General features: G+C 46.5%; 4 protein-coding genes across 7 annotated transcripts in view; 2 read left to right on the top strand and 2 right to left on the bottom strand.

The window, feature by feature from the left end:
• Positions 1-7,719, top strand: part of MTSS1 (MTSS I-BAR domain containing 1) — a 152,365-nt gene extending 144,646 nt beyond the window's left edge. For 3 of the 4 annotated variants that reach the window (XM_049765682.1, XM_049765683.1, XM_049765681.1), the window contains 4 exons: positions 390-584; positions 1,523-1,696; positions 2,504-2,666; positions 4,852-7,719. In XM_049765682.1, coding sequence (XP_049621639.1) covers positions 390-584; positions 1,523-1,696; positions 2,504-2,666; positions 4,852-5,549 — 1,230 coding nt within the window. In that variant the 3' untranslated portion in view covers positions 5,550-7,719. The remainder of the gene's footprint in view (positions 1-389; positions 585-1,522; positions 1,697-2,503; positions 2,667-4,851) is intronic. The other variant, XM_049765684.1, reaches the window with a different exon arrangement.
• The window catches only part of SQLE (squalene epoxidase), a 767,303-nt gene that overhangs the window by 471,450 nt on the left and 268,687 nt on the right, over positions 1-27,166 (bottom strand). The window lies entirely within an intron of this gene.
• On the bottom strand, positions 8,789-17,253 carry NDUFB9 (NADH:ubiquinone oxidoreductase subunit B9). The gene is made up of 4 exons (XM_049765820.1): positions 17,104-17,253; positions 12,972-13,164; positions 12,173-12,286; positions 8,789-9,019 (listed from the first exon to the last, which is right to left on the bottom strand). The coding sequence occupies exons 1-4, from the start codon at positions 17,202-17,204 to the stop codon at positions 8,888-8,890; spliced, it is 540 nt and encodes a 179-aa protein (XP_049621777.1). The 5' UTR covers positions 17,205-17,253; the 3' UTR covers positions 8,789-8,887.
• Positions 21,645-27,166, top strand: part of TATDN1 (TatD DNase domain containing 1) — a 37,689-nt gene continuing 32,167 nt past the window's right edge. The window contains exon 1 of the mRNA XM_049765788.1: positions 21,645-21,743. Within this exon, the coding sequence (XP_049621745.1) occupies positions 21,704-21,743 (40 nt within the window). The 5' untranslated portion in view covers positions 21,645-21,703. The remainder of the gene's footprint in view (positions 21,744-27,166) is intronic.

Raw genomic sequence — 27,166 nt, 5'->3', positions numbered from 1 at the left:
TCTCCAATGTCCAGATTCACTTGGAAGCTGCTTTTGAATGAAAACATTGGCAAACGGGGGATAAGTGATTCGCTGTCATTGTGAAATGATGCTTAAATATGGTACATAAAACATAAATGTTAGGCACCGCAGACCCGTGGGATGCCACAGATCGAAGAACACTGGTCAGCCCCCAAACCCTTCTAATATTGAGGGGGGCTGGTGTTTGGTGTCACTTAGCCGTATGTTTTGCAGCTCGGCTCTGTGCACAGCGTGGGGTATTTGAGAACCCCTTGTTTATTTTGTCAATTCACAGGCCCCCTCCCTTGAATGTCAGCGCCATCTTGTATCTCCGCAATCATCCTGTTATATTAATTTTTTTCTTCCTCCCCTTTTTTGTTTGTTTCCAGTTGTCTAATGGGTTTTCTCACTCTAGTTTATCAAGTGAGTCCCATGTGGGGGCCGTGGGGGCGAGTCTTTTCCCTCATTGCCTGCCTGCCTCCCGCCTGCTCCCTCGGGTCACCTCTGTCCACCTTCCAGACTACGCTCATTATTACACCATTGGGCCCGGCATGTTCCCGTCATCTCAGATCCCTAGCTGGAAGGTTTGTGTCTTTTCCCTCCTCCCTCCCCATCTCACCTCTCATGGCCTCTTCTGCTCACCCTTCTTCTGTCCCATGATCCCCTCCCCCTCATTTCCTTCACACTCTGCCTTCTTCCCCATAACACCTCTCCCTAAGTGGCCCCAGGGACTAACCCTACAGCTGAGCGGGCAGCTGGAGACAGCCCCGTGAAGTGGAAGCACCACTTCACCCCTCCTGGGGACTGGGAGGAAGGAGGCCTTCTCAGCCACGGTCCTCCCCCTTTCTCCTAAGGCCTTTCTTAGGTCTCTTCATAGACCTGTAACCCAAAAGATAGTCTGGCTGATGGCTTTGATGCAGACTTGGCAGGTCATGATGAACTCACATTAAGATGTGAGCAGGCCCCAGGTAGATAGGAAGCTCTGGGCAAGACCCTCATCTGAAGAGCAGGGTCCCAGGCTGCAGGTTTTTCCCTTACAGGTGGGTTGAGGCACCTCAGTCTTTCTATGGACCCTAAAGGTCTCGTCTTTCCCACTGAGGACTCAGATGGCATACCTAGTTTCCCTAGAGGGAGGTGGCTCATTTGGCCCCCAGTGGCTGAGATACCTGTAAGTGTCTGTCCCCAAGTAGTCACTGTAGTCCAAAGCGGACCCGAGTTTCCCACTAGCTGTTGACTGAGGGCCTCTTAGCCTAGAAGTCACCTCTTAGTAGGTTCTTAAGAAGCCTCTTCCTCAGGCTGCCTGTCTGGGTGTTGAGGGGCCTTGTCTCCTGGCAGAGAGGAGGAAATGGGTGTTTCCTGGGGGGCCCTCCCAAGAGTTTTTTTCATAGAGTAGAAAGAGGGCAGAGAAGGGGCCTGCTGGCCTGGCTCAGCTAACTGCCTTTGGGGGAAGGGCAGCACCCGACGGGGCTCTTCAAGCTTCTCACAAGCCCCTTACCACTCCTTACTGCGTTGTTCTGCTCAGGACTGGGCCAAGCCGGGACCTTATGATCAGCCTCTGGTGAACACGCTCCAGCGGCGTAAGGAGAAGCGGGAGGTGGACCCGAGTGGGGGCAGCGCCATTGCAGCAGGCGGAGTTCCTGCCACAGCTGAGGAGGCACAGAGACCCCGGAGCATGACCGTGTCAGCCGCTGCCAGGGTGATGTGCCAGTTTTCTAGTTTTCCCTGTTGCTTGTGCCCCTTTAGGCTTGTTAACTAGAGAGGGCCCCGAGTTCCCTCACTCTTCCAGAATCTGGAAAGGCCTCCGGGGAAAAATCAGGGAGGAGCTATAGCCACAGAAGTGTGCGGAGGGTGCTTGCCTTATAGCTGACTTTGATTTGATCCCCAGTACCCCATATGGCCCCCTGAATACTATCAGGAGTGATCCCTGAGCACAGAGCCAGGAATAACCCCTGAGCATTACCAGGTGTGGCCCAAAACAAAAGCCAAAAAGGGAGGGTGTCAAAGAGATAGTATAGCGGGTAAAGTCCAGTGGATAAAATGCCTGGCATCTGGCTGATCCAGGTTCTATTCCCTGTATCCCATATGGTTCCCTATGCCTACCAGAAGTCATTCCTGAGTGCAGAGCCAGGAATGTGGCCCCAGAGCAAAAAAGGTAAAGGTAAAGTGACTTAGATACCTAGAACTGGGGCCGGGAAGGTGGCGCTAGAGGTAAGGTGTGTGCCTTGCAAGCGCTAGAGTAGGAAGGACCTCGGTTCGATCCCCCAGCATCCCATATGGTTCCCCAAGCCAGAGGCGATTTCTGAGCACATAGCCAGGAGTAACCCCTGAGCGTCAAACGGGTGTGGCCCAAAAACCAAAAAAAAAAAGATACCTAGAACTTTCTAGATCCTAAGGAGGACCAAGCGAGTGGCCAGCCTGTGGGGCTACTGTTCATAGGAGCAGAGCAGGGATCCCCAGCTTAAGAGGCTCTGGTGGCTGATGGTATCTCTCGTCCCTCCTGCAGCCTGGTGAGGACATGGAGGCCTGTGAAGAACTGGCCCTGGCCCTGTCGCGGGGCCTCCAACTGGACACCCAGAGGAGCAGCCGGGACTCACTGCAGTGCTCCAGTGGCTACAGCACACAGACCACCACCCCGTGCTGCTCCGAGGACACCATCCCCTCTCAAGGTAGAGGCAGCCTGGGGGGGTGGCGGAAGTGACAGGAGCAGAGCCGGGTGGAGCACAGGGACACTCCGTCCTGCCACAAAGGAAGCTCTGGCTAGCGGACAGGCTTTGCAATCACTCTGGCACCTGATGGGGCTTGGGAAATCCCGTCTAGCCATGTGAGGTGCTTGGTGTGGACGGACGTGACCAGAAGACAGAGCAGCGCCGGTCAAGGATGTCAGTGACTTCATCTTAGGACCCTGCACTACACGCATTGTTTGTTTAGTTTTGTTTTCCCATTCAGTGTTGAGAAACACTCGTGGCTTCATGATTTGCTCAGATCCGTGAAATAAATAATGGAGTTGGAGCCAAAGATCTTTGAAAACTAAGCTCTTGGTGCTCCTGGAGCAGTTGTGCAGTGGGGAGAGTAGATTCCTTACACACAGCTGACTATGCTTTAATTCCCAGCGTCTTATATGGTCCCTGAAGGCCCACCAGGAAAGATTCCTGAGCATTGCTGGGTGTAGTAGTCCTAAAGCAGGGGTCTTCAAACTACGGCCCGCGGGCCACATATTGTATTTACTCCCATTTTGTTTCTTCACTTCTAAATAAGATATATGCAGTGTGCATAGAAATTTGTTCATAATTTTTGTTTTTACTATAATCCGGCCCTCCAACAGTCTGAAGGACAGTGAACTGGCCCCCTGTTTAAAAAGTTTGAGGACCCCTGCCCTAAAGCAACACAACAGGTGAAGCTGCTTGGTTTTGCTTTCGGTCATTTTGTTTTGAATCCCGGTGCTTTGGAGATTGTGCAGTCTGACTGAATGGGGTGACACTTGAAGCCCCTGAAGTCTGAGCTTTTACCCCTTTCCAGTCAAACCCTCTTGAACCCCTGCCTTCCTCACCCCCAGGCCTCTGACACTCACGTCACAAAATGCAGCTTACAGTGAGGAGATCTTTATGCTGTTTGAAGCTCTGAGGTTCTCGAGGAAGAACTGGTCTCCTTCCAAGGGCATTGGTCACTATGGCGCACCAGAGGGACTATTGCTGGTTTCTTGCAAGTGAAGCCAGGGATGCTGACAGGCAGCCCATCAAATAGAGCACTCTCCCTGCTTCTGTAGCGAATGCATGTAGCTCAGATTTTTTGCAGCGCTCAGAAATCCTGCCTGAAATGTTGTGTCCGTGTCTTCCCCCTCCCATATCACCCTATCTTTTGAGAAAGTGAGCTCACAGCACCTGTGGGAGCCTTTGTCCCTTGTTTTCAGGGACTTGATGCTAATAGTCCTCTCCTTGAATCAGCTTTCATCTAACTTAGTTAATGCTGAGGAAGTCTCTCCCTAGGGTAAATCCATGGGAGGTTCTCATGCTGTTCTGTTTCTTCCATCCACTCTACCCCCTCCCAGGTGTGCTGGCAACTTTGCATTTTTTTTGTTTGTTTTGTTTGTGTTTTTTTGGGGGGCCACACCCATTTGATGCTCAGGGGTTACTCCTGGCTAAGTGCTCAGAAATTGCCCCTGGCTTGGGAGGACCATATGGGACGCTGAGGGATCGAACCAGTCGAGGTCCTTCCTTGGCTAGCGCTTGCAAGGCAGACACCTTACCTCTAGCGCCACCTCACCGGCCCCAACTTTGCGTTCTTTAACATACGTAAGTGCCTACTGTGTCCAGCCTGTTTTAGGAGCTCTTGGGGAACAAAATGAAGATGCTGAGGGCTTCTTTTTTTGTTTGTGTTTTTGTTTTTGGGCCACAGCCTGTGGTGCTCAGGGGTTACTCTTGGCTTTGCACTCAGAAATCGCTCCTGGCAGGCTCAGGAGATCATCTGGGATGCCAGGGATTGAATCCAGGTCCGTCCCGACTTGGCCGCGTGCAAGGCAAATGCCCTGCTGTAGTGCTATTGCTCTGGACCCTGCTGAGGGTTTCTAAGATGACACAGAGAGGAGAGAGGGGCTTGAGGTGAGAATTTGCTCAAGGCATGACGCTCCTCCTACTTCAGAAAGCAAAGCTGGGGCCCGAACAATAGTACAGCGGTCAGTTTTCCTTTCACACCATCAACACCAGTTCTGATTCCCAGAACCACACGTTTCCCCCAGGAGTGATTCCTGAGCTCCAGAGCTCTTAACCACTGTTGAATGTGGCCCCCAAACGGAACCTGAACAGACAGAAAGCAAAGCTGCTGCCTGGGTGATTTCTAATCAGACCTTTTGCTCAGTTTCAGATTATGATTATTTCTCTGTGAGTGGTGACCAGGAGGCAGACCAGCAGGAGTTTGACAAATCTTCCACCATTCCGAGAAACAGCGACATCAGCCAGTCCTACCGACGGATGTTCCAGGCCAAGCGCCCGGCTTCAACTGCGGGCCTCCCTACCACCCTCGGACCCACCATGGTCACCCCCGGGGTTGCAACCATCCGACGGACACCTTCTACCAAGCCTTCAGTCCGCCGGGGCACTATTGGAGGTGGCCCCATTCCCATCAAGACACCCGTGATCCCGGTCAAGACCCCAACGGTCCCAGACCTCCCTGGGATGTTGCCTGCCCCTCCAGATGGGCCAGAGGAGCGGGCTGAGCACAGCCCAGAGTCACCATCTGTGGGTGAGGGCCCCCAGGGTGCCACCAGCATGCCACCCTCTCTGTGGAGTGGCCACACCTCCCTCAGCCCTCCCCTTCCAGGCCCAAAGCCAAGTATCCCCGAGGAGCACAGACAGGTGATTCCAGAAAGCGAGGCCGAAGACCTGGAAAGGGATCTGAGTGTCAGCGTCTCCCCAGGCCAGATTCTAGAGGGTGACCCCACAGAGCTGAGCCCCCGAGAGAGCCCGCAAGGAGAAGACATGCTGAATGCCATCCGAAGGGGCGTGAAACTCAAGAAGACCCTGACAAACGATCGCTCAGCCCCACGCTTCTCCTAGGTGCTTAGGCTCCCAAGAAACCAGGGTAGGGGATGAACCATTTAATTAATCCAGCTTAATTGGTCTCGATCCATTCCAACTTATTATCAGATATAATTTTGTAGGCAACTCAGAATTCAGCTCTTTTCAAAGTTCTCCACACCTTTAGATAAGAATTGAAAACGCAGCCTCTGTCACTGGTACAACCTGGATCTTTTCATTTGTAAATACTGACAATTTTTCTTTGTGCACATTTTAATCTTAGTTATTTCCCCCCCCCCTTTTTTTTTTCTGAAGGTGCCAAATTCCATTTAACTTTTTTACAAGTCTTTGTAAGATTTTAAATGCATAAGGGATTGGGAGGGAAGGTGGGGCAGGGCAACCATGAAGTAGTTTCAGACCAAGGGTTAACTACACTTAAGTTTTTCTCTTCTTTTCTGTAAGCTTTTGTAGTAGCATCGTAGAAGTCTGGCTTAGAAGCAAATTCAAGTTCTTTTCATGTACAAATGAGTAAGGTAAAAATCTTCTGATTTATGATTCTGGACACAAGGAGCAGGAAGACGTTGAGAAGCAATATTCAGAGTGAAGGAAAGCTGGCATCTGTAGGGATTGGGGGGAGGGCCGTGGGAGGGGCACGCTGTTCGCATAGCCAATCCTGTTACCTTTAAGAGTAGCCACATAGGTTGAATTCTAGTAGCTTCCCGATAAATGCATCCTAATAAGCCATACTGGATTGCAGTGTTTGTTTCTATAGGGTATTTAAGCACTTCCTTTCTCCCATGATCTGGACTGCACACAGCGCCCACCTTTAGCCCCAATGCATGTAGCCGGAGGACCCCCCCCCCCCCCCCCAGTCCACCCCCCACACTTTAGTTTGTTTGTTGTGCCCATTGAGTCCAAGTACATTCGTCTAAATGGGTAAGGCAGTTTTTAAAATGTGAACAGACTTTAAGAAAAAAAAGATAGCAGGGAATTCTTAATATAGCAAATGCCTTTAACTGTGCCCAGCAGGCTGGGTGTGTGTTGAAGAAAAGCCCAAATATTTTGGAGGAAAAAAAAAAAATTAAACTCGAGCAAATATAACAGGGGTAACCAACCAGCTTGGAGTCTGGCAACTTGCCAATGTGTTTACCGATCTGGGGCTTGTTTTTCTTCTTTTCACTAAATGGCAGTTAATCGACTCCATACTGAATATTGGAGAGGGGTTATTTATCGTCACCAGGAATCTCTATACTTAAGTCTCCCCTCCTTTTCTTTTTTCTTTCTTTCTTTGTATGTTAGGACGTTTTGGAATGGGTTTCTTTTAAGTGAAAACTAAATGTTGTAATGCCCATCCCTTAAAGCCAACGGGGGCCTGTAGATTTCCAGGGTCCTTGCTTGGAGAAGACTGTGTGTCTAATACATTGGCTTAGCAGTTGGCTCCCCTGTAGGTATTCGTGACTGAATCAAGGAAGTGCGGGCGGGTCCCAGAGACCCTGCAGATTCCTGTTGGCTTTGAGCTTCCGTTCTGTCACCTTATGCTTTAAAACATTACTGCATTGGATGTGAGTAAATGCACCTGTATAGTTGTTCTAGATATTAACATTTAACACTGCTGTGATTGCTCAAGGCCATTTTATGTTAGGGCTTTAAAGCAAAGGCATGATTCTTAGTAACTCAGCTTTTTGTTCCTTTGAAAAACAAGCTCCTTTTACAATATAAGCAACAGTAGTGCCTGTGGTATGTAGCCCACCAATCTTGATGACTAAAAGTAGCTGATGCATTGTGCATATAAGATGCCTGAAATGGTTTTTGCAGAAGCAGAAATCACTGCAAGGTAATTACAATAGATAAAAGTGGTATTTTAAACTTTTGAGATAAATGGATGTCACTGTACCTTGGTACAGCTTTTCACTTGTTTAGTTCTTAAACGTTCGTTTAATCTGAATAAATTTAATATAAAACGTTGCCAAATTCAGTGTAGGAAGAATGTGACGAAACACCTTGGGTAGTTCTGTTTGTGTTTTTGCATATTGTAAAAGCAGTGTCACAGCTGAGAATAAAGATATTGTTTCTAAAGGTAAATTATTGTGGTTTAGTTGCTAGTTTGTACTGAGAGTTGACCTCTCCCTGTGCAGTTTTTTTTTTTTTGTTCTAAACCTGTATAAATAACACTCGTGTAATGTTGTCTCCCTTTTACCCTGTAATAATTGCTTCAGCCTACATTATAAATAAAGAGCCACTAGTAAAAAATTCTGTATTCCAAGTTTCATTTAAATTCAGCTGTGTTCTGGGCCAGGTGATAGCAGAGCGGTAGGGCGTTTGCCTTGCATGCTGCTGACCGAGACAGACCAGCCCAGTTTTGATCCCCAGCATATCCCTTATGGCCCTTCCCCCGAGCCTGCCAGGAGCAATTTCTGAGTACAGAGCCAGAAGTAACCCCTGAGTGCCACAGGCTGTGGCCCAAAAACAAAAAATTCAGCTGTGAGTCAGAGATATCACAGTGGTAAGACACTTGATTGTATACAGATTTGGTTTGATCCTTGGTACCACATATGGTCCCCTGAGCACCACCAGGAGTGGTCCCTGAGAGCAGAGGCAGAAGAAAGCTCTGAACAGTGCTGTGTATGGCCAAGGAAACAAAAGAAATTCAGTCGAGGTTAAAACATGGATTGAAATGGTGATTCTTTGGAAAACTGACAAAACATTTTTTTATGATGGTGGTTATGACCCGTATGATCTTCTAATGAGGTAGTGGCATAAACTGGAAGAAGGTTGCCTGGGGGGGGGGGGCCAATGTTGAAAATGGCTTTCCCTTTCTAAGGTACTTCTAAATGCAGTTATGTTGTATACAGACTCCTTTGTCTCTCAGATAATTTAAGCTCTAGTTAGAGAAAGCAAAAGCTGGGAAAAGGTCTCTTAACATGGGTCACAGTTTCATGGCAGATGGGTTCGTCTCCAAACCAGAGAAGACTCTTTTGACTGCATGCTGACTGCATGTTGTTTAGGGTGGGCTGTTCTTTAAAACTAAAATTCCCTTAGTGGAGTCTTAAGAAAATGGAAACTGTGCTTTAAGTCCTCAGTATTCCCGGCCTTTCTCTCGCCTTTGCACTCTAGCATGGATGCTACCCGTACCTGTAATGTAAACAACTATCTATGGCCAGTGTGCCAACAACGTGACTTCCTGAAGGAAAGGCCACATCTGCTCAACTACATGTCACATCCTGATCTTTGAGGTTTGTCCTCTAGTTATAATGTCAAGTGAATGAATTAGTCACACGTGGACCACACTGGATAATTTTTATTAGGGCAAGTGTGTATATAGGTTCTGCAGCTCATTTCACTTGCCAAATTGAGGAGCAAGGCGCCGTCTTCTTCCTCTACATGGGTCGCTCCCGGGGCCTGGTGACAATGTGCCACCACAATGGAGGCAGGTCTCCTTCCTTCCGAGCTGGGGGCAAAGCTTCCGTTTTGGGACCGCCCGGTGGGGTTTCCTCACGTAGTTGCTTGACCTAAAGGGCAGAGAGAAGAGGGTTGGGAAAGGACTGGATTGTAGCGGTGGTCTTGGCAGCCAAATGTCCAGTTTCTAGCAGGTGCTGCCCCCCACATTAGGTTTTTCTCTAGTGTGGAGAGCCACTCTGCTCTCCAAGCCTGGATGCCAAATCTACACTAGCTCATGGTGGCCCCGTTCCTAAACTATCAAAGCAGATATCAAACACCCCAGCCCACTTCTTGTTCATGAAACAATGTGGGCAGATACCCTAATCTCATTTGTGTTCTTAATCCCAAAATGGATTAAGAAACCTCAATTCGGGGCCTGGAGAGATAGCACAGTGGCGTTTGCCTTGCAAGCAGCCGATCCAGGACCAAAGGTGGTTGGTTCGAATCCCGGTGTCCCATATGGTCCCCCGTGCCTGCCAGGAGCTATTTCTGAGCAGACAGCCAGGAGTAAGCCCTGAGCAACGCCGGGTGTGACTCAAAAACCAAAAAAAAAAAAAAAAAAAAAAAAAAAAGAAAACCTTAATTCATCCACATAGTAGGGATGTTCATATCAAAGCTGTTCCACACAACATCATCTCCAAAGCACAACATGAAATCACGAGTAAATGAGGAAAAGTTGTGGCTGCCTGATGTCAACCCTGGTCGTCCGAGTTTGCTGCCTTAAAGAGATGAGAAAAACTTTTCGCGTCTGTGATTTTCTGAATGAAGCTTCCTCTATAAAATGAACTGGCTGACCCAGACTGCACGCACACGTGCTATTTTCGTATGCTTTTTATTTTTTTAAAGTAAGAAATGGAACCACATTCGCCAAGGAAGATAGTGATGACCAACAAGAAACACAAAGATGTTTCTTAGAAGATAGTGCCTGGACCAGAAACAACAGATCTGTATTCAAAGTATGGATTCAAATATTCCACTTTCTCTCCAGCATCCTTTTCCAGCTCAAATGCTTGAACGCCCCTAATGGCCCTTGAAAGGAAGTCCAGAAATCAGACATCCGATTCTGAGTTCTGCCCTCTGGCATCACCCTGTCTATCTCAGCCCCTCTCCCTCCATTCCAGCAAAGAACACTCATTTTTTGGAAACCTTAAATCAAAAGACTCTAAACCACCCACCCTGCAGCCATTCAGTTTAGGATCACTAAGGGGGAAACAGCATGGAAACACCACTGTTGAAACACTAATTCCGGGCCCGGAGAGATAGCACAGTGGCGTTTGCCTTGCAAGCAGCCGATCCAGACCAAAGGTGGTTGGTTCGAATCCCGGTGTCCCATATGGTCCCCCGTGCCTGCCAGGAGCCATTTCTGAGCAGACAGCCAGGAGTAACCCCTGAGCACCGCCGGGTGTGGCCCAAAAACCAAAAAAAAAACAAAAAAACACTAATTCCTACTTATTCTCACCGCACCTGGCACTTTGATTCCTTGTCAAGTCCATCCTGTCCCCATGACTTGTCCATTCTTCAAACACGCAGTGCCCACTTTGGGACTGTTCCTCTCATCTCACAAAACTAAGGGAAGCCACTGAATAAAAGGCCTCAGCTTCGCATCGTCAAAACTGCTAGCCCACATATATTTACTTTCACAGGGCCCCATTATGAAGGAAGAAAGAAATCCTTTCAATGGCCTAAGCATCTCAGTCCTTCCCCAAGCCACCTGTACCTCTTTCAAATGTTAAGCCATTTTTCCTTCCTCAAATCATAACTGGCATCTGTGCATTGTTTCCTAAGCAACCTCTTGGCCTCAAGTATAGCTCCATTTCTGTTCTCAGCAAGCTTTGGAGCCCTCCCCCCCTCCCCCAATCTTTCCCCGCTTGCCACCCTTTCTCCCCACTGTGATCCAACAAGTCCCTAAAGTCAAGCCAAGGCCACTTCTTGTAGCCAAAATATGTGGCTGTTGCTTCCACTCCTCACTGTTTGAGATCTTCTGGCAACTCCCAACTCCCAGAATGGCTTTACATACTCTCACCTCTGCCCCATCCCTGAGGCACTTTCTCAGGGCTCTCTGATTCTCTCTAGAAGATGCCTCCCTTGCTCAGATGCCTCCTCCTATCCTCACCCATCAGCCAGGTAACTGACTTGGCTCTGCAGCACTTTCCTTGGCACCTTCTCTCTCACACACACCCTCACAGTTCTTTGGCCACTAGAACCAACAGCTCTCACTTTTTTTTTTTTTTTAATACTTTTTGGGCGACACTCAGGGATTACTTCTGGTTCTAAGCTCAGAATCGCTTCTGGCCAGCTCGGGGGACCATATGGAATGCTGAGGGTCGAACCTGGCTCTTCCTCAGGTTGACAGTGTGCAAGGCAAACGCCCTACCACTGTGCTCTATCACTCCGGCCCAGGCTCTCACATTTTTATGTCCAGCTCCATACCTTGAGTTTACAATGAATACAGCAGAGTCCCTCAAGAAGTTTCAGATTTTCAACTATGAAGGACTTTGTAGATCACTATGGTTTCAATAAAATAAAAGTTTCTGATTTAGGGGCCCGGAGAGATAGCTCAGCGGCGTTTGCCTTGCAAGCAGCCAATCCAGGACCAAAGGTGGTTGGTTCGAATCCCGGTGTCCCATATGGTCCCCCGTGCCTGCCAGGAGCTATTTCTGAGCAGACAGCCAGGAGTAACCCCTGAGCACCGCCGGGTGTGGCCCAAAAACCAAAAACCAAAAAAAAAAAAAAAGTTTCTGATTTAACATCCTTAAATTTAACTGATCTGAAACGAAACACCTGAGTGTTCCTTTTGTCTCCCGGAACTCAATGATACCCTTACCAACCACAAGCAGGAAACCCAGCAGTCTCCCTCCATACCTGTCTCTTACATACTCCCACATCCTCAACCAAGTGCTGGGGAGTTTTGTGTCCCACTTCCTTTGTCTGCCTAGATACACTGCAAGACTGAAATTTCAACATATAAATCTGACACACATAAACTCCTCAGTGCTGGTGGGCAGGAAGCAGAGAATCGGAAGTTCCCAACATGTTGGAGGAGGAGGGAAAAGAGAAGTAAACCAAAGCCAGAAACCAGGGAACAGCCGTCTCTGCCATAAACACCCACACACTTTGAAAACAAAGAGTCAGAGGCACTGACGATGTAAGCCCACGGCCCATGGGGACAAGATCTCGGGCAATGTTTAATCTCATGGTGATACGGTGATATGCAGAACACTTACTTCGCGTTCCCAGCTTTCTCTGCGCAATTTCTTCCATTGTTCTCTCTTGGCAAAATAGTCAGGGTACATGGCCTTCTCTGAGGGGTGCCAGTCATCTAAGCACCATTCGGGAACCTGTGAGGAAAAGAAAAAGACATTCAGCAAGAGGCATGTTTATAATCACGGCACACTCTGGCCAGATTAGCAGAGCACAAGTAGAACCCAGATCGAAGGGAGTGCCTACGAGTGAGGCAGTTATGAGTCACTTAGCACTTGGCCAAAAAGCCCAAGACCTTAGAGCTGGGTTGAGGCTGGCGTGAAAGTATAGAGGGTAAAGCGCTTACCTTGGATAAGACTGACCCAGGTTCAATCCCCAGCATCCCATATTGGTCCCCTGAGCACTCACTGCCAGGAGTGATTCCTGAGTGCAGAGCCAGAAGTAGCCCCTGAGCATAGATAGCATAATGTGGCCCCCAAACCAATAAAAAAATGATAAAAATAAAAGACCTTAGAACTGGGTTGAGAAAGTCTAAATGTCATCTGAAAGAGAAAACTGCGAGTCCATTCCTCCACCAGCCCTGTAGCAGCTACAGTGCCTGTAGAGAAATCCTGAGAGACTTGCCTTGCACACAGACGACTGTGTTAATGCCTGGCACTGCATCTAGTCCCCTGCACCCCACCCGGAGTGATCCCAGAGCAGAGAGCCAGGAAGACCCCCAGGTCATGGCTAAGGATGGCTCAAGTGCCCCTACGCCGCATCTTAAGGTTGATGTAGTTTTTCAGGCTGAGGTTTGGGAACAAGGCAAACATCCTCACTGACCTTGTAACACTCATATCTCTCATACGAGGTGCCCCCAGGTGAGTCAGGAAAGATGTAGGGCTGCGGGTGCTGTCGGTACCAGAACTCCTCCTCCGCCTCCCGAAGCAGCTGGGTGGCCTTCATCATGTCCTTTTCATTCTTATGTTCGTCAAACCGAGCCCTCATCAGACACGCAAAGTACCGGTACTTATCCCTTAGAAGATTTAGGAAACAGGGTTAGCTGCTCAGCTGGACAGTATTACTATGTTTTATAGTGATCTCAGTACAAGGATGATCACTCCAGGCTGGCTGGCTTGACAGAGGCGTTCCCTAAACCCTGGCAGTTAAAAAACACTCAACTGACCACTTCCCTTCCCCACCTCCTTTAACAAAGGAATGACCTTTTTTACAAAAGGAAAAGGAAAAAAAAAATAGCAAGAGGAAAGCTGTCAATTGCATTTTCATTCAGCATTCTTACAATGCTACCTATGTACAGTGCAAAGGGCTGGAGATGCAAGGGTAAATCAGGCAACATTAAACAGTGGAGATGGTGCTGCTTAAATTCAATGCCTGGCTCTGAATCCTGACTTACACTAGCTGTGCTTTTCTGAGGCAGAGTTTCAGCCAGGTTCTAGAAGTAACTGTGGACAGACTTTGAGAATATTCCCGGTCACAGATGGAATGGGTCGGAAGCATGCAACTATGATGAGGCTAGACCGGAGACAGCACAGAAATATGTAGACTACACAGCTGGTGCTTAAGTTAGAGTCTTGGGACTGCATCTCAGCTCTGCCACTTGTATGCTGTGTAAAGTACTTTGGGCCCTAGATGCCTCCTCCAAAGCAAGGTAAATAAGAACATCTATTATCTTATGGTGGCCCAAAAGATTCGCTGAACTAAGACGCAAAAACACGTACTTATCACCTGGTGTCTGCTACCTCTTCACCGCTCAAAAACATCAGCTGCTAATAGACTGCACTGGGGGGGGGGGGGAGAACACAAAGATCTGTGTCCAATTAGACACAGATCCCAAGCAGAGGAATAGGCAGGGGATACTTGAAACAATGCTGAGATTTATAACGAGGTGACTAGGTAAGTCATGAGAGTAGCACTGGTTTTAGGAAGTCAGAAGGGACCAGGAAAAGAAAAGGACTTTTGGGGCCAAAGAGACAGCAGGAGGTAAGGCATTTGCCTTGCATGCAGAAGGACGGTGGTTGGAATCCCGGCATCCCATATGGTCCCCCGAGCCTGCCAGCAGCGATTTCTGAGTGCAGAGCCAGGAGGAACCCTTGAGCGCCGCCAGGTGTGGACCCCCCCTCCCCCCAAAAAAGGACTTTGGTTCTAAAGAATTTCAACAAGTTGTGTTTTGAAGAGCTTGTGTTTGAAAGCAAGCTAAGAACACCTAAAAATAGCTGGCCTTTGAGATAAATGTAGATAACTCAAAGCCCAGCAAGAAGGAATAGTCCAAAATATACAGTAAGAGATTGTCAAGATGAAAAAAATGTACTATAAAGGAAAAATGGAAGGAAGAAAAGAAGGCAAGTGTGAATGTCTGCACTGTCGAGATTGGGGCAGTGGGTCAAAGGGCGGGAGTGCCTGCTCAGCATGCTGGACCCCAACACTGCCTGGTCCCATCCCAAGTAAAGCCACTGGGTAGGTCCTAATGAAATAAAAGGAATGGGTTCACTGCTGATGATGAACTTCAACAATACCAGATGTAAATAAGCTGTAATTCTTTTTTTTTTTTTAGTTTTTGGGTCACAACCGGCAATGCTCAGGGGTTACTCCTGGCTCTATGTTCAGAAATTGCTCCTGGCAGGCTCGGGGGACCATATGGGATGCTAGGATTCGAACCATCGTACTTCTGCGTCTAAGGCAAGCGCCTTACCGCTGTGCTAATTTCTCCAACCCCTAGCTGTAATTCTTTTAAAAATTTTTTGTTATTTGGGCCTCACCTGGCTATGCAAAGTGCTTATTCCTAGTAGACCTGCGCTTAGGACTACTGGCCATGCTCGAGGACCATCTGGAATGCCAGGGATCAAACCTGGGTTGATGCATATGAGCCAAATACCCTACTCATACTGCTTCAGATTCTCAGCTAGAATTCTTGATGGCTCAGCTTCCTTCCTCTTTCAATTCTCTCTGGTATGTTTTGCTTGCATGTTCCTTTCTCCTGTTCCATGAGATGCTTTGACCAGAAAAGAGGAGTTGTTAACTTAATGGGACATTCTGTCAGACTAAAAGTTCAGGGCAGACACTTTAAATAATTATACAATCTAAATCTTCCTGCAAGAGATGACTGTCCAATTATCATAAATATACAATTCACGCTTCAAGGACATCTATGACTCTTTCCATTCCTGTTCAGTTTTCTGTCCTTGAAAGCTCTTTCTCAGAAGCCTTTCTCGTGATGTAAGTAGAGGCCTTGCAGTCAACCATGGGGTTATCAACCCACCTTGTGTAGCATAAAGGTCAAGAAAACCTTGGGGGCCTGAATGACAGTACAGCTTTTAAAGTGTTTGCCTTGCACAGGGCCAACCAGGGTTTGATGCCCAGTATCCCATATGGTCCCCTGAGCCTGCCAGAAGTGATTTCTGAGCACAGCCAGGAATAACCCCTGAGCACTGCTGGCTGTGGCCCAAAAACAAAACAAACAAACAAACAAAAAGAAAGTCTGTTGTCTTCTTACTATGTAAACAGCTAACAATATATTAGTGAGTCTCATCCAGCCCTTACTTTGGTTTGAGTGCTTCAATGTGGGCACAATCAACATTCTGGTGTGCTAGTATCTACTTGAGTGCTCCAAACCCCTGCCTGGTTTTATGTAATAAATAATTCCACCGCACCCCACCCCCACCCCACCCCCACAGGCTCTTAAGAAATCAATAATCCGAAACCCCTGCAGGGTCTTAAACAATTAATCATCCCAAGCCCCTGCAGTGGTTGGGAGGACTCAAGAAAATACACCGGGAAGGAGAAAATTGGGCAGCACGCTTATTAGATGGTGCCCGTGGGATGATGCAAACTTTTGGGAATCTTGCATGAGGCATTTCATATTCTGTGCTGGCATTATTGATTACATGAGACCATGCAGGAGTTTGGAATTATTGATTATAGAAAACCAGACAGGGGTATAGGATTATTAATTGCATAAGACTGTGCAGGAGTTTGGGATTAATAATTGCTTAAGACCCTGCAAGAGTTTGGAATTATAGATTACCTAAAACTGTGCAGGGGTTTGGGGTTATTGATTACATAAAGCCAGGCAGGGGTTTGGGATTACTGATTGTTTAAGACCCTGCAGGGGTTTGAGGTTATTGATTCTATAAAACCGTGCAGGGGTTTGGGCTTATTGATTGCGTATGACCTTGCAGGGATTTGGGATTACTGACTGTTTTAAGATCGTGCAGGGGTTTGGGATTAATAACTGCTTAAGACCCTGTAAGAGTTTGGGATTATAGATTACCTAAAACTGTGCAGGGGTTTGGGGTTATTGATCACATAAAACCATGAAGGAGTTTGGATTAATGACATAAAACCGTGCAGGGGTTTGAGGTTATTGATTGCTTAAGGCCGTGCAGGGGTTTGGGGCGATTGATTACATAAAGCCAGGCAGGGGTTTGGGATTACTGATTGTTTAAGACCCTGCAGGGGTTTAAGGTTATTGATTGCTTAAGACCCTAAAGGGGTTGGGATTGATTCTATAAAACCGTGCAGGGGTTTGGGTTTATTGATTGCGTATGACCTTGCAGGGATTTGAGATTATTGATGACATAAAACCGTGCAAGGGTTTGGGGTTATTGATTGTATACAACCGTGGGGTTTGGGACTATTAATGACATAAAACCGTGCAGGGGTTTGGGATTATCAATACCTTAAGATTGTGCAGGGGTTTGGGTTTATTGATTGTTTAAGGCCCTGCAGGGGTTAGGGATTATTGATGACATAAAACCGTGCAAGGCTTTGGGATGACTGATGACAGAGACCTGCAGGGGTTCGGGAAAACGAAGCCCGGTGGCCAATGCGCAAGGCCCGGCCTCCGCCCGCCCGCCCGTGCCTTAGTCCGGAGTCCTTGGCTCAGCCCTGCGTCGGGTCGGGCCGGGCCTGGGGTGGGGGGGCCCTCCCTCCCGCGTCCCGGCGCCCCCGCGCCCACCTGTGGATGCACCACGACTCCAGGTGGCGCAGCGCCCGTTTGTAGAGCCGCAGGACCTTCTGCTGGTGGGTCAGGTACGCCGCCGGCGCCGAGAAGGCCATGGCGCCCGCTCACCTTGGCCGCCGCGGGGCACTGCTGGGAAAAAAAGAGGAGCCGACCGGAAGTGGTCTTGCGTCACTTCCGCCGCCGCCGCCGGCCACGCCCCCGCGGCCATGAAGCGCGTCAGGTTCGTGGGTGAGTGAGCGGGCGTGCGGCTCCTTTGCCCGGCCGAGTGCGTCGCGCTCGGCCTCCGCTGTCTAGGCTGCAGTGGGGAGCAGGCGGGAGGCGTCGGGCTGCAGCTAGGTGCTGGGGCTGCGTTGGAGGGAGGAGTGCTCGGGGCCTGGTTAGAGTTTGGGAAGGGTGCGCGTGGACATTCGGGACAGGAGAGAGGAGGACGAGGGAGGGAGGGAGGGAGGAGGAGAAGGAGGGAAGGAAAAGAAGGGAAGGAAGGAGGAAAAGGGAAAGAAGGGAGGAATGAGGGAAGGAAGGAAAAGAAGGGAAGGGAGGGAGGGAAGAAAGGAGGAGGGAAGGGAGGAGCAAAAGAAGGGAAGGAAGGAGGGAAGGAAGGAAGGAGCAAAAGAAGGGAAGGAAGGAAGGAGGAAAAGAAGGGAAGGAAGGAGGGAGGGAAGGAAGGAGCAAAAGAAGGGAAGGAAGGAAAGAGCAAAAGAAGGGAAAGAGGGAAGGAAGGAGCAAAAGAAGGGAAGGAGGGAAGGAAGGAAGGAGCAAAAGAAGGGAAGGAAGGAAGGAAGGAGCAAAAGAAGGGAAAGAGGGAAGGAAGGAGCAAAAGAAGGGAAGGAAGGAAGGAAGGAGCAAAAGAAGGGAAGGAAGGAGGGAGGGAAGGAAGGAGCAAAAGAAGGGAAGGAGGGAAGGAAGGAAGGAGCAAAAGAAGGGAAGGAGGGAAGGAAGGAAGGAGCAAAAGAAGGGAAAGAGGGAAGGAAGGAAGGAGCAAAAGAAGGGAAGGAGGGAAGGAAGGAAGGAAGGAGCAAAAGAAGGGAAGGAGGGAGGGAAGGAAGGAGGAAAAGAAGGGAGGGAAGGAAGGAAGGAGCAAAAGAAGGGAAGGAGGGAAGAGAGGAAGGAAGGAGGAAAAGAAGGGAAGGAAGGGAGGAATGAGGGAAGGAAGGATAGGAAGGAACGAGGGAGGGAGGAAGGGAAGGAATGAAGGAGGGAGAAAAAGGAAGGAAAGAAAGGAGGGAAGGAAGAATAGGAAGGAACGAGGGAGGGAGGGAAGAAGGAGGGAAGGAAGGGTAGGAAGGAACGATGGGAAAGAGGAAGGAAGGAAGGAAACAAAGGGAGGGAAGGATAGGAAGGAACGAGGGACGGAGGGAGGAAGAAGGGAAGGAAGGAAGGAGAGATGGAAAGAAAGGAAGGAGGAGGGAAGGAAGGAGGGAGGGAGGGAAGAAGGAAGAAAGAATAGGAATGGGAAGGAAGGAGGAAGGGAAGGAGAGAAGGAAGGAGAGAGACAAGAAAGCATTGTTAGGCTTGGTTAATAAAAACAAGTGTTCCATCATTGCCCTGGTTGGGAGCAAGTACAATATAGATGGAAGGCACCACAAAATAAATAAATAAATAAATAAATAAATAAATAAATAAATAAATAAATAGAAATTCGCGAGTCGGACGGTGATGTTGCATGCACCTTCCTGCTTGTTTTATATGCAATCCAGTGGAAACAAAGAAAATGATCAGAGTCCCCCACTTCTGCAGCCCACGTGTCTCCTTCACGTTCCTTTCCTTTCTGAGGGGCTGTGTCATTCACAGATAGGCCTGGAATGCAGTGAAGAAGTTGGTTGGCACACATCTGAGAGCAGTGGGCTCAGAGCTCCAATCCCTGCTCTGTGCGCATCACCAGCAGGTGGAGCAAGAGCAGTAGCTCATTGAGCATCATTGGAGCAAAAACTGGAGTGTGTAGGGGACCACAGAAGGATAATCCCGAGTGCCGGGCACTGGGAAGAACCCGGGGGAAACTGCACTGTCTGGGGCCACAGTGTCCCGATTCTAGGCTTCCTGAGTTCACCAAAGCAGAGCTGAGGATGCATTGAGTGAATACACTGCAGGCTTTGTACCATAGGAGACAAACCCAGGTACTTGTCTTTGTGTAGACTCAGCAGCTTGAAGGTATAGATAGAGTAACAGGCCCCATGACTGATTTTTATAAAGGAATCCCCAAAGCTACTGTGTAGGGTTAGCCGAGCACGAGGAGAGGCAGGGAAGCTTTTTTGTTTTGTTTTGTTTTGTTTTTGGTGTCATGCTTGACTCTGCTAAGGACTTACTCCTGGTTCTGTCTTCAGAGATCATTCCTGGCTGGCTTGGGGTATCATATGGGGTGCATGAGAAACAGCTCCAGGCTGGCCCTGTGCAAGGCAAATAAATATACTATTTATATTCAATATAAACAGTATTGTACTGTTTATAAAGCTATACTGTTGCTCTATTCCCATGAGGCAGGAAAATTTTACATAGTTTGATCTAGGCAAGGGTCCTCAAACTTTTTAAACAGGGGGCCAGTTCACTGTCCTTCAGACTGTTGGAGGGCCAGATTATAGTAAAAACAAAAATTATGAACAAATTTCTATGCACACTGCATATATCTTATTTAGAAGTGAAGAAACAAAATGGGAATAAATACAATATGTGGCCCGTGGGCTGTAGTTTGAAGACCCCTGATTCTAGGGCGATGGAAAAGGGAGAAAGCTCTGGAGAGAGGTTATGTCTGTAGTATTCAACTGATGAATATTTGTCATGGGAATAAGGGAACTAACTCAGACGACTCAGGAGTTGGGATGAAAACCAAAATGTGGCTGGAAATATGACTGATTTTCCCTGTGTGGGAGGCATGATCCACTTTGATTAGGCTCAGTTTGAGATATTAACAGATTTCAGCATTCTTGTCTGCAGACCTGTGCTAAGTTATAGCTGCCACTCTGAGACTAGAATATAGGAAAGCTGTGGATCCGAATGTGTAGAAAATTGAAGAATTCTGCTCTAAACCATATTCTAATGTCTTTCCATCAGTACCAGAGGGCCTGGGGGCTATTCTCTGCTATACCTGGCCCTGCTGTGGGACAGATGAATTGGTGCCCAGGCCCAGCAGTGCTGGCCCCCACCATCTACTTGGCTGTGTTCTGGGGGCATGCAATCCAAGGAATATAACTTGGGGCTTGAGCATGCATCCTAGCCTGTGAGTTATCTCCTCTAGCCCTAGTGGTTGAGATCACACTTTCTTTCTTTTTTCTTTTTTCGGTTTTTGGGCCACATTCAGCAGTGCTCAAGGGTTACTCCTGGCTGCCTGCTCAGAAATAGCTCCGGCCAGGCACGGGGGACCATATAGGACACCGGGATTCGAACCAACCACCTTTGGTCCTGGATCGGCTGCTTGCAAGGCAAACGCCGCTGTGCTATCTCTCCGGGCCCAAGAGATCACACTTTCTTGAAACAAATTTTGGTACTGTCTATCTTTATTGGCCAGAGGCTTACCAATACAGTGAATATTCACTGGAAGTATGAATCAGTGATAAAAGAGTATGTATAGTTTTAGTGTTCAGGTGATGAGAAAATTTGCTCAAGAAATCCAAACCAGGGGCTGGAGAAATAGCCCAGCTGGTAAGGTGTTTGCCTTAAACACGGCCGATCTGGGACGGATTTGGGTTTGATTCCTGGCATCCCATATGGTCCCCCGAGCCTGCCAGGAGCAATTTCTGAGTGCAGAGCCAGGAGTAACCCTTGAACGCCACTCCCCTCCCTCCCCCCCAAAAAAGGAATCCAAACTAGATAATGCTAAAGACGTGCTAAAGAGGTTGGATTTCATTGGACTAGGTAATGTTCATTTTTCCCTCCCAGAGTCCATCTCATGCCACCACTCTCTGGCCCCCAGTCTGTCAGCATAAAAGGCCCAGAAAACAAAGATTTTTTTTTTACTTGTGACCCACTGTGCTGCTGGTTGACTCACTCATCCCTTATTCTTCCCTGCAGAGCTCCCTTCTTGCCGACTCTTCCAGGCCACTTGGGAGACTGTTCTTTTTTCTGTACACCCCAGTCCTAGGGCTTACCACTAATCTTGCTCGATGGTTTGCTAAGGGAGTTGCCTTCCCATGTCTGCACTGAGCATCTTGAGAACTGGAATTCTCTCTTCATTTTGTTTGGGGGACACATTACTTAGTGCTTGGAGACTTCCTGTAGTGTTCAGGGGACTCTGAACTCTCCTGATAACATCATAACAGAACCCATTATGTTATCTTTGTATGCCAGGTTTCTTGCTTAGGAGATACTTAGGAGTACATAGTACAATAGCTTTTTCCTTTTTGGGGAGGGTTGGGGTCACACATGGCAGCTCAGGGGTTTCTCCTGGCCCTATGCTCAGAAATTGCTCCTGGCAGGCTCATATGGTCATATGGGATGCCAGGATTTGAACCAACATCCTTCTGCATGCATGGCAAACACCTTGCCTCCATGCAATCTCTCTGGCCTAAATAGTAGAATAGCTTTTAAAGTGGAAGTTTCAAATAGAGGCTCTTCATGGTTATTTTTGCTTTTCACAGATATTGGTATTAACTTGACAGATCCTATGTTCAGAGGAATTTATAGGGGTGTTCAAAAGCATCAAGGTAAGTGTTTCTCTCTCTCTCTCTCTCTCTCTCTCTCTCTCTCTCTCTCTCTCTCTCTCTCTCTCTCTCTCTCTCTCTCTCTCTCTCTTGGTTGTTACTCCTGGTTATGCACCTAGAAATTGCTCCTGGCACGGGGGACCATATTGGACACTGAGAATCGAACCCAGGTCTTCCCTGGGTCAGCCATGTGCAAGACAAACACCCTACCACTGTGCTATCGCTCTGGCCCCAGGTGTTTTTTTGGGGGGGGAACCATATGGGATGCTGGGGATTAAACCGAGGTTCATCCTGGGTCAGCCTCATGCAAAGCAAACACCCTACCTCTGCACTATCTCTCTGGCCCCTCCAGGTATCTCTCTTTTTTAAGGTAAGTAATTTCTCAGTGAAGACACATTTTCTGCCCCAAGTCAGTCTTGAAAAGTATAATCCACTCCTACAGTTAAAATGTTAAGGAATGTATGCATCGCAAATCAAATTATAAACCAATAAACTATATAAACTATATTTATAAACTATAAGTGAAGCATATATAATTTCTGCTACTGACACCATGAACATGCATATTTATAAAGGTCCTGTTCCAACAAAATGTTTCTTAAGACTTAAATTACCATACCATACACAGAAAAATCAAGCAGTTGATGTTCATTTAGTCTTTAAAGCAGTTGACCCACAGAGGTACATAAAAAGTCACTTATAGTTGGACATCAGTGAAAGATCTCAGGGCACTTTCATATGGCTTAGATATAGCATGTACACTGGCACATGTGAGAACCAGGGTTTGATTACGGCACTGTAAAAATGAATATGTGTATCATTCTCCAGAATGTTTAGCTGTGCGAGGGCAGTAAGCTTCAGGCTGTGACATACTGCTGTCTGCCTGCCGTGGCTTCTGAGAACTCGCTCATCCCATTGCTGCAGGTGCCTGGATACTGGATACCTGAAGTAAAGGCAGGCGAGATCATCTTCCTATTTTGGCACAACAAACTTGGCTTGAAGAAAAGTGACTTCTGTTTTTTTTGTTTTTTGTTTTTTTTTGTTTTTGGGTCACACCTGGCAGCGCGCAGGGTCTGCTCCTGGCTCTACTCTCAGAAATCGCCCCTGGAATGCCAGGATTTGAACCACCATCCTTCTGCATGCAAGGCAAATGCCCTACTACCTTCATGCTACCTCTCCGGCCCCATGAGTGACTTCTGTTTATCCTAAAAGACTCATTTTGTTGGCTGAGGCAGGAAATGGTGGTAACAAGTTTCTGAAAGCTCAATTTCTCCACTCAACCAGCTAGTTATTAAGTACTTGTCACTCTGCTATGATTAGTAAGTTTTTAGCTTTAGGGCAAGTGACTAAATTGTACTAAGTGAATTTATCATAGATTGAACCTCCTGAGTCTGTTCTTGCATGGAACCATCAGAATGAAAATACAATGAAATGGATAACTGTCCATTAGGTTTGATGGATTTAAGTTTATTTTACCTGGCTATCTTCAGTATCTATTCATGGTACAGTCCTCGGGGCCACTCTCTGGTAATGTTTAGAATGCCACACGTGTGCTTGATCCCAACTACCTGCATGTACCGCCTATGTTCCAGCCCAGCTCTTTGAGCTATTTCACCTGCCCATGAGCTCTGCCCTGGTGTTGCTGAGATAGTTTTGATTAAGTACATGTGATTATTCATTATATATTTATTTCAGAATAGAATAACTCAATTTTTTTTCTAATTTTAATTATAACACCGTGATTTGCCAGACTGTTCATAACACAGTCATTTCAGGCACTAAATAGTCAAACACCACTTTCATCATCACCTTCCTTTCACCAGTGTCCTGTTTTCTAACTGTCACCTTGTAAACACAAATTTACTTTATATTACTTGTTACAATACAAAACCAAATGGAATGATCAAAACTTAAATCAACACAGGTCAATTTGAAATGTTTGTTCTATCTCTTCCATGGTATTACAAAAGTCAGTATCTAAGGACTTAGCAGGGGTCTCAAACTCGCCACGGGCTGCAAATAGCCCTCCGAACAACATTTTGTGGCCCTGCCCTAGAGGAATCTTTTTTGTTTTGTTTTGTTTTAGTTCTTTGGGTCACACTGCCCAATGTTCAAGGCTTACTACTGACTTTGCACTCAAGGATCACCCTGGCTTTGCCTCCTGTGGCCCCCAGGTAAATTGAGTTTAGGTGAGCCTTCTGTGTGACTGTTTAATCTCACTGAGCTTGGTAGGTTTCTTTGTAATTTTCCCATCATATTTTCTGTGATCCTACTGCACCGACACTCTGAAATTTTGTGGTGTTGTGCAGCAGCGGGGCTCAGATCTGAAACAAATGTGGTGGCTTGGTAATTTGATAAAGTTAAATTGAGGAAATGAGTCATTTCTCTTGGAGGGTAGAGGATATGGCATTGAGCTGTCGTAGTTCATGCAGAAAGGGGAATCTGCCCCGACCCTCACCCCTTTATGAGAATGCCACAGAGGTATTATCAATGGAACTGCCTGGGGAATATTGGTGTCCATTATTTTCTTTTAGAGTTTGATGGAGGAGCTGGGTGATTTTTCTGCCAGGGAGATGGGGTTGGTGGACAGGTTTCAGGATAACTAAACTTTAGATTTAGATAAGTGGGTTTTTGTTGACTAGTGTTTGTTTTTTTTTTTAATATAATTTTTTTTTATTTTATTGACTTATTTTTTTCTTCTTTCTCTTTTCCTTTCTTCCATTTCTTTTTCTTTCCTTCCCTTCTAATTTCCTTTCTTCCATTTATTTTATTTACTTTGTATCCTTTTCTTCTTTCTTTTTCCTTTCCCTTTTTATTTCTCCTCTTTTCTTTCTTCTCTTTCTTTTTCTTCTTTCCTTCTAATTTTTCTCCCATTTATTCTATTTACCTCTTCTCCTCTTCTTTCTCTTTTTTCTTTTTTTTCTTTTTCTTTTTTTTTTATTTAAACACCTTGATTACATACATGATTGTGTTTGGGTTTCAGTCATAAAAGGAACACCACCCATCACCAGTGCAACATTCCCATCACCCAAGTCCCAAATCTCCCTCCTCCCCACCCAACCCCCGCCTGTACTCTAAACAGGCTCTCCATTTCCCTCATACATTCTCAATATTAGGACAGTTCAAAATGTAGTTATTTCTCTAACTAAACTCATCACTCTTTGTGGTGAGCTTCCTGAGGTGAGCTGGAACTTCCAGCTCTTTTCTCTTTTGTGTCTGAAATTTATTATTGCAAGAATGTCTTTCATATTTCTTAAAACCCATAGATGAGTGAGACCATTCTGCGTTTTTCTCTCTCTCTCTGACTTATTTCACTCAGCATAATAGATTCTGTGTACATCCATGTATAGGAAAATTTCATGACTTCATCCCTCCTGACAGCTGCATAATATTCCATTGTGTATATGTACCACAGTTTCTTTAGCCATTCGTCTGTTGAAGGGCATCTTGGTTGTTTCCAGAGTCTTGCTATGGTAAATAGTGCTGCAATGAATATAGGTGTAAGGAAGGGATTTTTGTATTGTATTTTTGTGTTCTTAGGGTATATTCCTAGGAGTGGTATAGCTGGATCGTATGGGAGCTCGATTTCCAGTTTTTGGAGGAATCTCCATATTGCTTTCCATAAAGGTTGAACTAGACGGCATTCCCACCAGCAGTGGATAAGGGTTCCTTTCTCTCCACATCCCCGCCAGCACTGTTTGTTCTCATTCTTTGTGATGTGTGCCATTCTCTGTGGTGTGAGGTGGTATCTCATTGTTGTTTTGATTTGCATCTCTCTGATGATTAGTGATGTGGAGCATTTCTTCATGTGTCTTTTGGCCATTTGTATTTCTTCTTTGTCAAAGTGTCTGTTCATTTCTTCTCCCCATTTTTTGATGGGATTAGATGTTTTTTTCTTGTAAATTTCTGTCAGTGCCTTGTATATTTTGGAGATTAGCCCCTTGTCTGATGGGTATTGGGTGAATAGATTCTCCCACTCAGTGGGTGGCTCTTGTATCCTGGGCACTATTTCCTTTGAGGTGCAGAAGCTTCTCAACTTAATATATTCCCATCTGTTAATCTCTGCTTTCACTTGCTTGGAGAGTGCAGTTTCCTCCTTGAAGATGCCTGAAGTCTCAATGTCCTGGAGAGTTTTGCCTATGTGTTGTTCTATATATCTTATGGTTTGGGGTCGGATATCGAGGTCTTTAATCCATTTGGATTTTACCTTCGTACATGATGTTAGCTGGGGGTCTAAGTTCAATTTTTTGCAAGTGGCTAGCCAGTTGTGCCAACACCACTTGTTGAAGAGGCTTTCCTTGCTCCATTTAGGATTTCCTGCTCCTTTATCAAAAATTAGGTGATTGTATGTCTGGGGAACATTTTCTGAGTATTCAAGCCTATTCCACTGATCTGAGGGTCTGTCCTTATTCCAATACCATGCTGTTTTGATAACTATTGCTTTGTAGTACAGTTTAAAGTTGGGGAAAGTAATTCCTCCCATATTCTTTTTCCCAATGACTGCTTTAGCTATTCTAGGGTGTTTATTGTTCCAAACAAATTTCAAAAGTGCCTGATCTACCTCTTTGAAGAATGTCATAGGTATCTTTAAAGGGATAGCTTTGAATCTGTATAACGCCTTGGGGAGTATTGCCATTTTGATGATGTTAATCCTGCCAATCCATGAGCAGGGTATGTGTTTCCATTTCCGCGTGTCCTCTCTTATTTCTTGGAGCAGAGTTTTATAGTTTTCTTTGTATAGGTCTTTCACATTTTTAGTCAAGTTGATTCCAAGATATTTGAGTTTGTGTGGCACTATTGTGAATGGGGTTGTTTACTTAATGTCCATTTCTTCCTTATTACTATTGGTGTATAGAAAGGCCATTGATTTTTGTGTGTTAATTTTGTAGCCTGCCACCTTGCTATATGAGTCTATTGTTTCTAGAAGCTTTTTGGTAGAGTCTTTAGGGTTTTCTAAGTAGAGCATCATGTCATCTGCAAACAGTGAGAGCTTGACTTCTTCCTTTCCTATCTGGATTCCCTTGATATCTTTTTCTTGCCTAATCGCTATAGCAAGTACTTCCAGTGCTATGTTGAATAGGAGTGGTGAGAGAGGACAGCCTTGTCTTGTGCCAGAATTTAGAGGGAAGGCTTTTAGTTTTTCTCCATTGAGGATAATATTTGCCACTGGCTTGTGGTAGATGGCCTTAACTATATTGAGAAAGGTTCCTTCCATTCCCATCTTGCTGAGAGTTTTGATCAAGAATGGGTGTTGGACCTTGTCAAATGCTTTCTCTGCATCTATTGATATAATCATGTGGTTTTTATTTTTCTTGTTGTTGATGTTGTGTATTATGTTGATAGACTTACGGATGTTAAACCATCCTTGCATTCCTGGGATGAAACCTACTTGATCGTAGTGGATGATCTTCTTAATGAGGTTTTTT

The sequence above is a fragment of the Suncus etruscus genome, chromosome 19, assembly GCF_024139225.1.
Source record: "Suncus etruscus isolate mSunEtr1 chromosome 19, mSunEtr1.pri.cur, whole genome shotgun sequence".
NCBI classification, from domain to species: Eukaryota; Metazoa; Chordata; class Mammalia; order Eulipotyphla; family Soricidae; genus Suncus; species Suncus etruscus.
Note: the sequence above shows the minus strand (reverse complement) of the source record. Positions and strands in the feature narration are given on the sequence as shown.

Coding starts and splice junctions, on each gene's coding strand:
- NDUFB9 (XM_049765820.1), bottom strand. CDS start 17,204: ATGGCCTTCTCGGCGCCGGCGGCGTACCTGACCCACCAGCAGAAGGTC. Junction 13,165..17,103: donor GAGTCGTGGTGCATCCACAG/GTGGGCGCGGGG, acceptor AAATCTTCTAAG/GGATAAGTACCGGTACTTTG. Junction 12,287..12,971: donor AGAGATATGAGTGTTACAAG/GTCAGTGAGGAT, acceptor TTTTCCTCACAG/GTTCCCGAATGGTGCTTAGA.